Raw genomic sequence first — 16,175 nt, 5'->3', positions numbered from 1 at the left:
CGGGCAGTCCTACCACTGCCTGTAAGGAGCTTGTACATTCTCGCCATGACCAAGTGGATTTCCTCCTGGTGCTCCAGTTTCTTCCCACAGTTCAAAGCTGGTTTCAGTTAGCAGGTTAACTGGTCATTGCAAACTGTCTTATTAGTCTGGGGTTAAACTGGGGGATTGCTGGACGTCATGGTTCAAAGGGCCTATTCCACATTATCTCAAAAAAGTCTTCAGCTGTAGTGTGCTCCTACAATCCTTCATGATGCCTCATTCTTTAAAAACAATGAAATCCATTCAAGATTGTTTATTGTCAATTTCAGTATGTAAGTGTAGAGGAGAACAAAATTGTTACACTGGATCTGATGCAGCACAAAAAAAACTTGGATAAAGGGTACAAAAAAAAGATGGTTAAGTGAAGTTTTTACCTAGATTGATTGTTTGTCCATAACCATAGAAACATAGAAAACCTACAGTGACACTAGGCACAGGAATGTCTGTACATGAAGTCAGAGTACAGCACAGAAATGGCCCTTCAGCATGGACTAGGTGGGCTGAAACCATTTAAATTGCCTACTCCCATCGACCATAGTCCTCCATACCCCTACTATCCATGTATCTATCCAGACTTCACTTAAACATTGAAATTGAGTTTGCATGCACCACTTGTGCTGGCAGCTCATTTCACACTTGCACAACTGAGTGAAGAAGTTTCCCCTCATATTCCCCTAAACTTTTCACCTTTCACTCTTTAAGCCATGACCTCTGGTTGTAGTCTCGCCCAATCTCAGTGGGGGAAAAAGCCTGCTTGCATTTACCCTATCTATACCTCATAATTTTGTATACCTCTATCAAATCTCCTCTCAACCTATTCCATCTTTCCTTATAATTTGGGTCCTCCAGACCTGGTGACATGCTTATAAATTTTCTTTCCTGGCAACATGCTCATAAATTTACTCTTGTTTACATCCATCCTGTAGGTAGGTGACCAAAACCGCACACCATACTCCAAATTAGCCCTCACCAATTTCATCTACAATTTCAATGTAAGATCCCATCTCCTGTACTCAAAACATTGATTGATGAAGATCAATGTGCCAAAGGCTTTCTTTATGACCCTATCTGTGATGCCACTTTCAACAAATTATTGACCTGTATTCCCAGATCCCTTTGTTCTACCACACTCGGTGCCCTACCATTCACTGTACAAGACCTATCAAAGTGCAAAGCCTTGTACTTGTCTGTATTAAGTTCCATCTCCCATATTTCAGCCCATTTTCCCAGCTGATGCAGATCCCTCTGCAAGCCATGATGACCTTCCTCACTGTCCATTACAGCCCCAGTCTTAGTGTCATCCACAAAGTTCACCACATTGTCATCCAGATCATTGATATAGATGACAAACAACAAAGGACCCAGCACTGATCCCTGTGGCACTCCACTAGTCACAGGCCTCCAGTCAGAGGTAACCCCCTACTACCACTCTCTGGCTTCTCCCACAAAGCCAATGTCTAATACAATTTACCACCTCATCCTGAATGCCAAATGACTGAACCTCGACCCGACTCCCATGTAGGACCTTGTCAAATGTCTTGCTAAAGTCCATGTAGACAACATCCACTACCTTGCCTTCATCCTCTCTCCTCTAAATCCATAGGTCTGTTTAGTGGTCTGTCATGTAGTCCCCTTTAACGTGGTCATACCTTCTCAGTTCCACCCATAATGCCTCACGAGTTGCACATTCCAGTCTAACCTGATGACGCACTACTGTGACACTGACTAGTAATGCCACTCCTCCCTCTGTTGCAGGAGGGGCAGGACTAGCAGCTCAATATTACAAGGTTCTGTTTTAGATGTGACAAAGTCTCACCAATGGTCACATGATTCCAGGTGTAGATCCTGGTCCAGAGCTCATCCATCTGCCTTTCCTACAATGCTTGGATTGAGATGTACTCAGTTTAGGACACTAGTTATACTATGTTCAACCTTTTAATTCCTGACTTTGTCTGAGGTCTCACCAACATCAGTCTCCAGTACCTCTCCACTAACTGTTCTGGCACTCTGGTTCCCAATCCCCTGTAACTCCAGTTTAAACCTCCATCGTGCAGCATTAACAAATTTCCTGCTAGGATACTAGTCCCCCTCCAGTTCGGGTGCAAGCTGTCCTTTCTGCACAGGTCCCGCCTTCCCTGCAAGGAGCCCAATGACCCAAAAATCTTATGCCCTCCGTCCTACACCAACTCATTAGCCACGTGTTAAATGATATAGTTTTTCTCGTTCTGTCCTCACTAGCAGGTGGCATGGGTAGCAGTCCTGAGATCACATCCCTGGAGGTCCTGCCCTTAGCACCTAACTCTCTGTGCAGAACTTTGTCACTTGTCCTACCCATTCATTCTGCCTATGTGGACTATGACCTCTGGTTGTTCACACACTCATTTAAGCATGCTGAAGACTCGATTTGAGATGTTCCAGACCCTGGCACCCAGGAAGCAACATACTATCTGGGAATCTTGTTTTTTGCCCATTGAACCTGTTGCCCGTTCCCCCATCACCATAGTGTGCCTCTCTCCCCGATGCCTCTGACTCAAGAGGGAAGACTCAGTGCCAGAGACCTGACTGCAGTGACTTTCCTTTGGGTCATCTCCACCCCCCCCCCCCCCCCCCAAACAGTATCCAAAGTGATATACCTGTTGTTGAGGGGGATGTCTGCACTAGCTGCTCAACTCATTTTCCCTTCCTGACTGTTATCCAGTTTCCTGTGCCCTACACCTTGGGTATAACTACCTCTGTCCTATCCATCACCCCTTCAGCCTCCTGAATGATCTGGAGTTCATCCAGTTCCAGCTCCAGCTCCATCTCCTTAACGTGGATTGTTAGAAGCTGCAGCTGAATGCAGTTGCAGTCATCAGGGTCACTGGATGTCTTCTCACATCCTATAAGAGGATACTGCCTGGCCTCTCTGCTGTCCTAACTGAGCAGATATAAAGAAGGGAAGGGGAAAAAAACTTTGCCTAGAGCTTTTCTTTTTGGCTTTCTGTCTGAAGCCTCAAGTCCCAAAGAGCTAAAGCCTCACCACTTTAACTCTGGCCATCGTCTGAGTGGGCATTGTATTTCCCTGCCTTTCTTTAATTTGCTCTTGCAAATCAATCCCAAGTACCTCACTGGTCACAGGTCAGAGCTCAAATAAACTGCTGTGATCCACCACTGCCTTTGTCCAGTCAGTGGATCGGAGTGAAATCCCTTCCTCTCTAACTTCTGATGCCCAGCTTGGTTGCTGTCAGAATTCTAAGTGACTGACAGGAAATGATAAAGTAGTGGCAGTTGGGGGTGTGGAGATGTTGATCAGCCTATCTGCTTGGGGAAGGTAACTGTTTTTGAGTCTGGTGGTCCTGGAATGGATGCTGCATAGCTTCCTCCCTGATGGGAGTGGGATAAAGTCCATGAGTAAGGTGGTGGGGGTCCTTCAGGATGTTACTGTCCCTTTTCCGGCACCTGTCTGCGTATGTCCTTGGAAGTAGGCTGGTGATGTGTGGGGCAGTTTTGACGACCCATTATAGAGCCCTTTGTCTGCATGATCTTAGGCCTGTGAATGCTGGCTTTCCTAGATGAAGCCAGCGGTGGCTCAGTGACTTCTGGCTTGGGGACATTGCAATGTGTTTGAGTGAAACTTCATGAATTTGGGATATTGTTTAGTACGTTTGGCAAAACAAAATGAGAGTTCAGGAGGAATTTGCTGTGAGAAATGCAGAGGTATATTTCATATACTTTGAATAACTCATTAAAAATATTGTACAGGTTCCTGCGACTTTACACAAAATGGTGAGTGAAAAGTTGATGCTCATTCAGTGCGGAAAGGATCCAGACTTTAGCACAGGTAAGGAACTGTGTACGCTTATTTGTGAAGAAATGTTTAGGATTATTGGTCCTAATTAAGTACTTTCACTGCAATGAGCTTTGCCTGCCTCCTTTTTTCCATTCCCTGTTCTTCCACCTATTACCTTCTTGCCTCATGCCCCCCTCTGCTACCCACCCACTTTCTTCCTCACCTGGTCTCAACTATCACCTGGTTATAATCCTTCTCCTGCCCCCCCCCCCCCCCTTCTACCCCCTTCTTATTCTGACATCTTCCCCCTTCCACTCCAAAGAAGTGTCTTGGCTGGAAGTATTGACTGTTTATTCACTTCCTCAGATGCTGCCTGGCCTGCTGAGTTCCTCCAACATTTTTGTGTTGCTGAATTCCCAGGAAATCTGAAAAGCTTGAAGTCATGATCTTGCTTTGTTTAAATTGAGTTTGGCTTGTTTTCTGATCTTACATGCTGGGCTAGGAAAGTAAATCAAGGCAACTCAAAATGTGGGAAGGAACTCAATCAGGCAGCATCTATGGAGGGGAACAGCCAGTGTTTCAGGGTGAGTCTTGATGAAGGGTGTGTGAGATCTCTTGTGTTTTTAAAAATAAAAGCATGATTTGGCATTTCAGCCTCTGGAGCTTGTTGGGACTCTTGGATCATGCCTAGTCTACATCTTCCTTTCTCAAACTTTTTTTGTAACCCTCATATTTTACCTGATCTAAATAAGTTTCCATTTTGCAGTTTTAGTTTTAGTTGACCCATCTGTGAACATTAAGGGCTAAATAGTGAATTGATCCCTGAATCCAAACAGATCCCTGAAAGTTGCCTCTCAGGTAGATAGGGTAGTTAAGAAAGCTTATGGGGTGTTAGCTTTCATAAGTTAAAGGATAGAGTTTAAGAGTTGCAGGGTAACGATGCAGCTCTATAAAACTCCAGTTAGGCCACAATAGGAGTACTGTGTCCAGTTCTTGTCGCCTCACTTATAGGAAGGATGTGGAAGCATTGGAAAGGGTACAGAGGGGATTTACCAGGATGCTGCTTGGTTTAGAGAGTATGCATTATGATCAGAGATTAAGGGAGCTGGGGCTTAACTCTTTGGAGAGGAGGATGAGAGGAGACATGATAGAGGGATACAAGATACAAGAGGAATAGGTAGAGTGGACAGCCAGTGCATCTTCCCCAGGGCACCACTGCTCAATATAAAAGGACATGGTGTTAAGGTAAGGGGTGGGAATTTCAAGGGGGATATTAGAGGAAGGTTTTTCACTCAGTGGTTGGTGCGTGGAATGCACTGCCTGAGTCAGTGGTGGAGGCAGATACACTAGTGGAAACTTAAGAGACTACTAGACAGCTATATGGAGGAATTTAAGGTGGGGGGTGGTATATGGGAGGTAGGGTTTAAGGTTTGGCATAACATTGTGGGCCAAAGGGCCTGTACTGTACTATTCTTGTTCTAAATAGCAATGCCCTTTGAAGAATTGTTTTCTGGCAGTGGCCAGGGACCCTCCAGCTCCAGTATGAGGTTTTTCTGCATTCTGGGTTTCCCCCAAAAGCATGTTTCTCTATCACTATTGAATTGCTGACATTTGGATTGATTTGATCTGTGGGATTCTGTTTAAACCATCCTCTCCTTTATGGCTTACGTATTCTCTAATGAATCTGTCTGACAGTGTAAATTGGATTAGTTTCACAAGGTACAGTTTTGGACCAAAACGATTTAAATTAATACCACCCAGATTTATTATTATTGGTTAATTATTGTCAGATGTACCAAGTTGCAGTGAAGTGCTGTTTATACAAATCAAATTCATTACACAGTGCATTGTTTACCTTATTCTAGCTCAATGCATGAGGCTCTCCCTTGGTCAGGGCCGACCATTGATGTTGTGTCCCAGCTGTCTGTGATACCCAAGCCAGGGCAGTGTGATTATGGAGAGCAATCTGTTGCCCATGCAGCTGATGAATCCAAAGGATGGCAAAGACAAAGTTTGGTATCAGTGGCTTTGCAGGAGTTGTCTGTCACTGTTGGACTCAATGTAGGACTGCCTTTAGTGACTCTGTCCCTGGATTTTTCCTTAAGAGTTTACCCCCGAAGCCTTCCCCATGAATGAGTACAGCGACAAGGCAGTGGAAGTTTTTGAGATCAGAGTTTTCCTTCTCCGAACTGACAACTGTGGCTGACGAGTCCTATCTGCATGAAGTATCTGGATTTTAAGGCACTAGTAACCCACCTTTGTCCCTTCTGTCAGTGGAAACTGTTCCGCTGCAGCTTGTAGTTAAGCCAGATGTGAAGGCCACGAGCTTCCCAAGGCTATTTGAAAGGCATACCATTGGGAGAATTTAATAGGTAGTGGGAGCTCATCCCCATTACCACCCCCCAAGCTATAACAACCTTTAAGGACCTGGTAAAACAATAATAATACAGAATAAGTATAAAAGCTATGGATGAGTGCAGTGCAAGCAAGTGACAATGAAAGATCATAACAAACGGATATTTTAAGCGAAACAATGTGTTTGCGTTCTTTGCTGCAAATTCACCAACTCTTGTACATCTGGTATCCAGTTTCCTTCTACACCAGTGCCCTGCAGTTATTGCTAGTGTGAAAACAGGATCTTGGGTGATTCATTGAGATCAGGAATAACTTGATCTGGTTCTATAGAAACCGATCACTGAGGCCGATATTGGAACACCTAACTATACCAGAGAGCAGGACGTACCTGACAGGGTGTCTAATTCTTGAGGTGTGCACAAAAATCCCAGGGTATTTCCACTCTGGCTTTTAAATAATTAGATTTGGAATATGATGGGTTGGGAAAGGACATGTGAATACTGACAATAAAGTCACAGCATGTTCTGTATATCCAGGTAGTTTTGTAATGTTGGCATCTGAGAAGTAAGCAATATGTGCCGTTAAGAATCTAGGTTCTAGGAAATGGTGTGAATCTCGGTGCTGTGTCACCTTGGTCACTTGAGTCTTACACATTCTACAAAACTGATTACAACAAACTTGTTGAATCAACATTTTCCGTTTGGGGTTGTTGGATCTGGTGACAGTGATCCACGGGTTCTTTGGAAATCAAGAATGAGACATTGGTTGCTGCCATGTACTAAGTTTTAAAAGAACAAAAAAGAAAAGGAAGTGTAGTTGCCTCATACTCAGACTAAAGATAACAATGTGCCAGTGATAAGTTAACTCATTAAACAGCCAGATCCATTCTGCTTTAGGAAACTTAAAAAGCCTCTGGAAAATGTAAACAATCAGCTCTACAATTATTAGAAAAATTACTGAACACTACACATGTATAAATGATTATATAAAAATGCAAAGAAGGAAGGATTAAACAGGGGGAAAAATAACAATTTTTTACACTCCAATCCAACAGGATGTAGAATATTTTAATGTCTTGAATGTAACCCAATTTTTTTGGAAAATGTTGCATCTTCTGTAACTTCCTTCCTAGGGCACACTTTCTGCGAGAGGTTAAGTCTTGCTGCATGTGAAAGCAACATGCGAAAGACCACCAGAGATGAACTGTTACTGCTACTTAAGACTATTGATGAAAACACACAGCTGTCTGCTAAAGAAAAAAAGAAGGTCCTCACCCAGTTCAACAAGAGTCACCCCGCTATATTTATTCAGTATTTCTTTGATCCTCAGAGGAAACATTAATTTTATCAATGTACTGTATATATGTATAATTGTAAGTTAATTATCAAAAGTTAAAATTATTGAACATTTTATAAAATTGAATGAATAAAGTTTGAAATTTTATTTAATCTTTTCACCTGCTTTCCTGAAATTTGTCTTCATTCCAGGCTTTGGGTTTGCAGAATGGGCCAGCATTTATCCCCATCTCTAACTGCTGACTCGTGGTCCGGTCATCAGAATCGGATTCAATTGCTTGTCATGTGTATTTTGATGTCACATATATTTCAAAACAATCAGTGGTCACTTTATTAGCAACCTCCTGTATCTAATGAAGTGGCCACGAGTTTAAGTTCATGGGCTTCTGCTGCTGTAGCCCATCCACAGCACAGTTTGTCGTGTTGTGCGTTCAAATATGCTCTTCTGCACATCACTGTATCGTGAAGTTATTTGAGTTCCTTTTGCCTTCCGGTCAGCATGAACTAATCTGACCATTCTCCTCTGACTCTAACAAGGCATTTTTGCCTACAGAACTGTCACTCACTGGATGACTCCTGTTCTATTTTCAGAGAAAGGGGTGAAAAAACAGGAGTTCGCAAACTTTTTTTTTTATATGCCATGGACTCTCTGATTAACTGGGGGGTCCCTGCTCTAGAGACTGAGTGAAAATCCCATTGTCAGTCATTTGAGATGTTCAGATCGCCCTGACACCTGCAATCATTCCACAGGCAGTCACTTGGATAACATTTCATCCCCTTCCTGATGTTTGATCCAAACAACTGAACCTCCTGACCATGTCTGCATGCTTTTATGCAGTGATTTGCTGCCTTGCGATTGACTGAGATATTTCCATGCATTCTGGTGCCAACCTAGCAGTCTGCCCCAGCACATCCTTGGGTTGTGTTAATTGTTTCATTTCAGAATATTGGGGAGCTTACCACCTTGGTATAGCTGTAGAGTTGCACATAGCCAAACCAGGAATGAAAGGCTGGTTTCCTTAAGATGCTGTGACATTTTTTTATATCTTGCATCTACTCAGTCTTGGCAACTCTGTTCCTTATGATTTGAGTTTCCTGGCTACAGTTGGTAGTATTAGAAATAAAATTACAAAAATGCTGATTGTGGTCAGCATCTGTGGAGAAATGGTTAACATTTCAGGACAAGATCCATTTTCATAGTGGAGTTTGACTCTAGATCAATCCTCTACTGTTTGTATAGCAGTTCAAACAACACATTAGAGTACCAGCTGTAAGATTGGGGTTAAATTCCCACTGCTCTCAGTAAAGAGTTGGAACATTCTCTTCATAACCGTGTGGGATTCTTCTGGGTGCTCCAGTTTCCTCCCATATTCCAATGACATATGGGTTGGGATTGGTAAGTTGCATGCACGTTATGTTGGTACCAGAAATATGTTGAGACTTGCAGGTTGCCCCCAGCACAATCCTGAAGCAAGTGCTGTATTTCACATAATGCTGGGGCACGCATCAGGCCAGGCAGCATTCCTATAGATGCTGCCTGGCCTGCTGCGTTCCCCCAGCATTGTGTGTGTTGCTTGAATTTTCAGTATCTGCAGATTTCCTTGTGTTTGTGCTGTATTTTACTGCATGTTTCAATATACATGTGACAAAGTCAATATCTTAAAGTATATTAACTTACTACTATGTAATAAGTATTCAATGCAGTTCACCAAAACTGAGGAATGTGGTTCATTTTCCTGTAAGTTGCCATGGGAAGCTGCTGTTTTGTTTACAGGTCTTCTTGGTGCTACAAGCTGATTATCAGATGACATTGGAATATCCTTTGTGTCCTGGGTTTGCAGAGGAGAGCTTGGCCAGTATCAGTAGGAAAAGCTGCATCCCACCTCATTTTGGTTCATTTACCCTGTGGATGGGCAATAAATGCTGGCCTTGCCACATCCTATAAATGAAAGAAAATGAGCTTTCTAAGAACACCATGCTCAGCAGCACCAGTCCTGCGTTCTGTAAACTGAATCCAGCAAGCCCGAGTTCTGGTTAATGCAATGCTATTATAGCTCACAGCATCAGAGTTTGATTCTGAAATCATCTGTAAGGAATCTGTACCTCCTCCCCATGGAATGTGTGGGTTTTCTCAGGGTGCTCTTGTTTCCTCCTAGTCCAAAGACTTACTGAGTATGTTAATTGGTTATTGTAAATTGTCCTCTGATTAGGCTAGGGTTAAATTAAGGGTTACGGGTGGTGAGGCTTGAAGGGCCTGTTCTGTATCTTAATAAACAAAAGGAACTTTCATTTATAAGTAAATATACAAAACATTGGAGGAACTCAGCAGGTCAGGCAGCATCTGTGGAAATGAATTTATAACCTCAGTATCGCAAGCACTTGACTACCAAAGTACCCATGGAAAATGGTGAAAGCAAGATGTCCACATCGTTATGTTAACATTTTAATGAGTATTGGTTTATTATTGTCACGTGCCATGATGGTGAAAAGCTTGTTTTGCATACTGTTCATACAAATCAAATCATAGATGGTGTGTTGAGGTAGAACAATGTTTAACAGTGACACAGTGCTGTGCAGTTGGACAATAAGGTGCAAGGTCATAATGTGATTGTGATCAAAAGACCATTTATTTAGGATGGTGGCTCGGGTTGAGGCATTTGAAGTTGTTCGCTGAGCTTGGCAATTAACTTGCAGACGCTTTATCACCAGTTGAGTTGACATCTTCGGTGCACTGTTGTTGGTGTTTCTCTCTGGGTGTGCTCATGTTTATATGGGCCCCATTTGCTTGCCTCAGTCCTGATTGACTACTCCTTCAGCTGACCTTTGAATTCTATTGGCTCGTGTTTCCTTGGCTTTTGGGGATTCATTTAACTGGGACACCGTGGATGTTCTAGTGCAGGCAAACATGAAGCAGGCATAAGAAATTTTAGTAGTGTGGTTCTCTCTTTATAACTCTTAACAAATATATCAAAATAGGTGTCATATATGAACCTCTTAAGAGCCAAAGAAAGGCAAGCCAATAGAATTCAAAGATCAATTGAAAGGATAGCGAATCAGGACCAAGGCAAGTGAACAGGGTCCTATATGAATGTGAGCACTCTCGGAGAAACAAAGAACTGCACTGAGGATGGCTCCTCAACTGGTAATTAAAAACATCTACAAGCCAATTCCTAAGCTCGGCGAACACCACAACATCAAATTCCATCTTGTACAAGAAGTTCACGTGTGTCTGATAACAGCAAAGTAGGAGCTATCCCTGAGTTTGATGCATGCTTCCATGCTTTTGAATACCTGGTGGTGGGATGGGAGAAGAATGAATGTGCAAGGTCTTTGATTATGCTGGCTGATTTACTGAAGCAGTGAGAAATGCAGTGTCCATGAAGGGGAGGCTGGTTTCCATAACGTGCTGATCTGTGTCCACAGTTTTCTGTAGTTTCTCATGGTCAGTTGCTGCTTCATGATATTGTTCAATAGTGAGTAACCCTATCTGTTTCAGTGGCACTCCAATTGTATAAAATTTCAGTTTAAAATCTAATGTTTTATTCAAAGCCTCGAAAGCATCATTTTCACTTAAGCTATCAATAACTAATTTGAATTTTATTTTCAATTTTCTGTTCAGTCAAATAACTGGAAATGGCAATCAGCAGTAACAGTAGTAGGGAGTGTTCAATCCCAGGGGATCATGGGTTTGTGCCTCTGGTGGACTGTCCTCTCCAGGGTGCAAGCCTGGGTGGGAAGATTTGAAGAACCAGCTGTTGCCCATGCAGTGGGTTCCCCCTCTCCACGTCACTGATGTAATCCAAGGGAAAGGCACGCATTGATACAGCTTGGCACCAGTGTCATCGCTGAGACTGCCAGAGTGAAATTGTAAACAAGATCAAACTGCCTTAGGGACCCCGGCTCTGGATTTCTTCCTCGGGATTTACTTCCGAAGCATTTCCCATGGGTGGGTATGGCCATAAGGCAATGGAGATTTAAAATCAGTTTTTCTCTGTAGGCAGGCTGTCGTCCAAGGCTGACAAGCCCCACTTGTCTGAAAACAGTAACAGCTCCTACATTATTCTCTGTAATCGTTAGACCAGGGGTTCTTAACCTTTAAAAGCCAGGGACCCTTTTGGCACTTTGGTGAAGCCTATGGAGCCCTTCTCAGAATAATGTATTTATTTAAAATAAGATGCACAGGATTACAAACAAAACCAATTATGTTGAAGTAGTTTCTAAAATGTTAAAACCAAATTTGTGATATAGTAATGTGCTTTATTAACACAAAGACTATGCATTTAAAATACAGGCAAATTAACATTTAATCTTTTAAAGGCATATCAGTGTGGAGGCTGTTGTTGCTCAGCTTAAATAGGAACATTAAACGGTGGGGTGGTCTTTGACAAAGCATCACATGTCAAGTTGCACATCCAGTCACAGGCTGCCCAACAGTTGGCCAGCTACATCGCACAAGCATCTGCCGACAGGATGACTGCAAACATGTTCAGTCCAGTGGTGGGTCAAATAACTATCATAATTTTGAAGTAGTGATGTAAAGTAGTGTTGGTTGAGTGAACTTGGCCTTTTCTCCTTGGAGCGAAGGAGAATGAGAGGTGACCTGATAGAGGTGTACAAGATGATGAGAGGCATTGATCATGTGGATAGTCAGAGGCTTTTTCCCAGGGCTGAAATGGTTGCCACAAGAGGACACGGGTTGAAGGTGCTGGGGAGTAGATACAGAGGAGATGTCAGGGGTAAGTTTTTTTAACTCAGTGGTGAATGCGTGGAATGGGCCGTTGGCAACGGTGGTGGAGGCGGATACGATAGGGTCTTTTAAGAGGCTTTTAGATAGGTACATGGAGCTTAGTAAAATAGGGGGCTATAGGTAAGCCTAGTAATTTCTAAGGTAGGGACATGTTCGGCACAACTTGTTGGCCGAAGGGCCTGTATTGTGCTGTAGGTTTTCTATGTTTCTAAATGATATTTTGAGATTTGCAACAACTAATGTGATGGATTTCAATTACTGAGAAAGTCACAGGTACTGCTAATACTACTGTAGTTTGTTGGCTTGATGCATAATTGAAGGAAATGCTAAATTTCACTTGGAGGCTAGATTTTTCCCATCCAAGTTCATGGACCCTCTGGAATCTATCCACAGACCCCAGGTTAGGAACCCCTGATTATTATCACTAGTCATCACCTACTAGAAGATAGTTTGACACTTATTGCCAGTTTTAATCTTGTAATTTTTCAATGACATTAAATGTTGATTAAGAAGGGGCTTGTTATGTCCATTCTATGACAGCTCAATCACCTTTGGGGCCCACCAACTATTCAGCTCTCACCTGTGGCTCCAAGTAGCTGTTCGTATGTGACAGCGGTCACACCTCAGTACACCACTTCGACAGGTGGGCTAAATTAGGTGAGGGTAGCCAGCAGGCCTTGTAACCCAGTGAGATTGGGACATGCCTGTCCTAACATGTAAAGTCAGCTCCAGTGGCCTGGGTGGATGAGATCAACAGTGTGATCCAATGGCTAAGAAGGTGGTTTTCCAATGCTCTGTGGAGAGTGAAGGACATGAAGAGGCACAGACAATATGGCCATCAACTGCAAAGCTGGAAGACTCAAGCTTTTGACTACTCATACCACTGGACCTGGACTTCTGAGGTTGAGAGAGTAAAACTGCCCCAGTGCAACGGCTTTTCCACCGGCAGTGCAAAGACATGAAGTTAATATAAATAATAAAATAATGCAGAACTAAGGAATAAGATGAAGACGTACAAAAAAAGCTGGATGAACTCAGCAGGTCAGGCAGCATCCATTGAAAGAAGCAGTCAACATTTCAGGTCGAGACCCTTCGTCAGGATTTCATCGTGAGTCCTGACGAAGGGTCTCGACCTGAAACGTTGACTGCTTCTTTCAACGGATGCTGCCCGACCTGCTGAGTTCATCTAGCTTTTTTTGTACGTCTTGATTTGACCACAGCATCTGCAGTGTACTTTAAGGAATAAGATGGTTAAGTGTTCATGGATTTGAGCCAGCTATCCACCCCATTCAGGCCTCTTGTAACTCTACCTTCTATCAGTTTGCCCTCGGCCTCTGACACTCCCAGGTTGTTACTGACTGGAAATACTTGCTCTGCCTTCTCCACCCTACCAAACCAGAGGTGTTACCTAACCCACTGAGCATTCCCTGCTTTACAGCAGAACTGACCAGTTAAAACATTGAGGCAACACAAGAAGCTGGAGGAACTCAGCAGCTCAGGCAGCATCTATAGAAATCAATAAACATCCCAGGCCAAGACCATTTTTTCAGACTTTTCCTGAGTCCTGCTGAGTTCCTCCAGCATTATGTGTGTAGCTTTGGATTTCCAACATCCGCAGACTGTTTTCAGTTAAAACACTGGAAAGGTTGAATTCGGTGTTTAGATCTGGGGTGTGTTTTGTGCAGAGTCCTTGAGTTTGTGCTGCCCAAAGTCCAAGTCAGAGTGGAATAGACAATTGAAATGCTTAATGGCATTGTTTGCCCACGTCATAATGACATGGCACATCTTGAACAAATGAACTGTATTGTGATAATTGACTTGAATAGTTTCTTTTGGCATTTGTGATGACCAACATGCTGAATATTTCCAGCCTGCTGAAAAAGCTTTGTCAAAAGAAGGACATTACTTTAGAACATAGATAAGGAGGAATTTCATTAGAGGGTGGTGTATCTGTGGAATTCATTGCCACAGACAGCCATGGAGGCCAAGTTATTGGGTATATTTAAAGGGCAGGCTGACAGGTTCTTGATTAGTCAGCTTGTCAAAGGTTATGGGGAGAAGGCAGAATGAGTTTGAGAGAGTTGATCAATCAGCAATGGTGAAGCAGACTTGATGAGCTGAATGCCTACATTATTATGCAAAAGTCCTGGGCACCTTAGCTATAGATGTGCACAGTACTGTACATCTTATAGTCTTAGAAGTTCTTGTAACCAGTATGAATGGTCAGGATATGAATCCCTCTGCTGCAGAATTGAGATCATGTGGTCTTTGGGGATTGCAGTGCTAAGACCGTGGGGAAATAACTAAACACCAGATATTCAAATTTAATTCAATTCCTTTTTAAAGTTGGGCATTTTACCCTTAGTGTTAGATTCCGTGTAGTCATTCAAGTTGATTATCATCTGACTACGTATGTACAAAACAGTTCCTCTGGTGCGTGGCCTAGTGGGCAAGGCATCAGACTAATAACCTGAAGGTCACTGGTTCGAGCCTCAGCTGAGGCAGCGTGTTTGTGTCCTTGAGGAAGGCACTTAACACATTGCTCTGTGACGTCACCGGTGCCAAGCTGCATGGGTCCTAGTGCCCTTCCCTTGGACAACATCGGTGGCGTGGAGAGGGGAAGGCTTGCAGCTTGGGCAACTGCCAGTCTCCCATACAACCCTGCCCAGGCCTGAGCCTAGAAACTCCAGGTGCAGATCCATGGTCTCTCGAGACCGATGGATACCACCACTGGATCATGGAGCATCCACAAAACACCTATCACACAGCACATAAAACAAAATATTACCATAAATTAATAAAATATAATTTAAACTTTGGCACAGCACAGGTAGACTGTCCTAGTGACAGTATCTCAGTGGTAGTAGAATATTCATTAGTCTGGCAGCCTGAGGGAAGAAACTGTTACCCAGTCTGGCAGTCCTAGTCCTGGTGATTCTGTACCTCCTTCCTGATGATAGTGGGTCAAAGAGATTGTGAGATGGGTGGTAGGGATCCTCAACAATGCTTTGGGCACTTTGTATGCAACACTCCCAGTAAATGCCACAAATAGTGGGGGAGAGAGACCCCAGTGATCCTCCCAGCAGTTATTACTGTCCTCTGTTGGGTCTTGCAGATTCTGTTGCACACAATGATGCAGCCAGTCAGGACACAATGTTCTGTCACTGCACTTTGGGATGTTTGAAATGAGATGTAGTGAATAAGGATTCAGACAGCAGTTTCTCATCACAAGCTTCCAGAAGGGAGGACATGAACCAGGCATAAAAGTTTGAGGGGAAAAATCTAGGGATGAGGGTTTCAGTAGCATGTGTGGTGTACTAAAATTGTTCCTGGAATGCAGATGCTTATTTGTCTTTTCCTGAGCTAATTGGCTTGCTAGTATATTACAGGAAGCAGTTACAGTAAATGTCAATTACATTAAATTACATCACATAGACTAGACCACACAAAGGAAGAACCTCCTGATGGAAGTTAATGAATTAAGGTTTTAAATAAATTTTTTAATATCATAATGGTTGATTTATTGCATCTAATTTTCCCCAATTGCAAGTGAGATATGATTCTAGTTCAAAGTAAATTTATCAAAGTATGTGTATATGTTACCATAGAGATAGATACTTTATTGATCCCAAAGGAAATTACTGTGTCACGGTAACAAGTGCACAGATACAAATATTAGAAGAAAAGTAAGAAAGAATAAAAGTTACCTCAGTCTAACAGGAGGAAATCATCACTTCCCAAGCTATAGGTTGACCCATTATAGAGCCAAACATGAGGGTAAGAATGTCATCATAGAGCTCTTTAGAGCAGTGCAGTTGTCTTTGTCTATCACTAAAAGTGCTCCTCTATTCAGCCAAGGTGGCATGCAGAGGGTGAGAAACTTTGTCCAGAATTACCAGGATTTTCCGTAGGGTCCTTTGTTCTACCACGGCCTTCAGTGTGCCCAGTCTGACTCCTATAACAGAGCCAG

At 42.9% G+C, this 16,175-nt stretch overlaps 2 protein-coding genes across 2 annotated transcripts in view; both read left to right on the top strand.

The window, feature by feature from the left end:
* Positions 1-7,617, top strand: part of depdc7a (DEP domain containing 7, paralog a) — a 56,936-nt gene extending 49,319 nt beyond the window's left edge. The window contains exons 8-9 of the mRNA XM_073049825.1: positions 3,781-3,859; positions 7,296-7,617. Coding sequence (XP_072905926.1) covers positions 3,781-3,859; positions 7,296-7,504 — 288 coding nt within the window. The 3' untranslated portion in view covers positions 7,505-7,617. The remainder of the gene's footprint in view (positions 1-3,780; positions 3,860-7,295) is intronic.
* A 1,166-nt stretch (positions 7,618-8,783) lies between these two features.
* Positions 8,784-16,175, top strand: part of tcp11l1 (t-complex 11, testis-specific-like 1) — a 47,652-nt gene continuing 40,260 nt past the window's right edge. Inside the window, exon 1 of the mRNA XM_073049823.1 lies at positions 8,784-8,854. The gene's annotated coding sequence lies outside the window, so the exon portion shown is untranslated. The remainder of the gene's footprint in view (positions 8,855-16,175) is intronic.

This window comes from Hemitrygon akajei, chromosome 6, assembly GCF_048418815.1.
Source record: "Hemitrygon akajei chromosome 6, sHemAka1.3, whole genome shotgun sequence".
In the NCBI taxonomy this organism is placed as follows: domain Eukaryota; kingdom Metazoa; phylum Chordata; class Chondrichthyes; order Myliobatiformes; family Dasyatidae; genus Hemitrygon; species Hemitrygon akajei.
The sequence above is the reverse complement of the archived record's forward strand: the minus strand, read 5'-3'. Positions and strand labels throughout refer to the sequence as shown.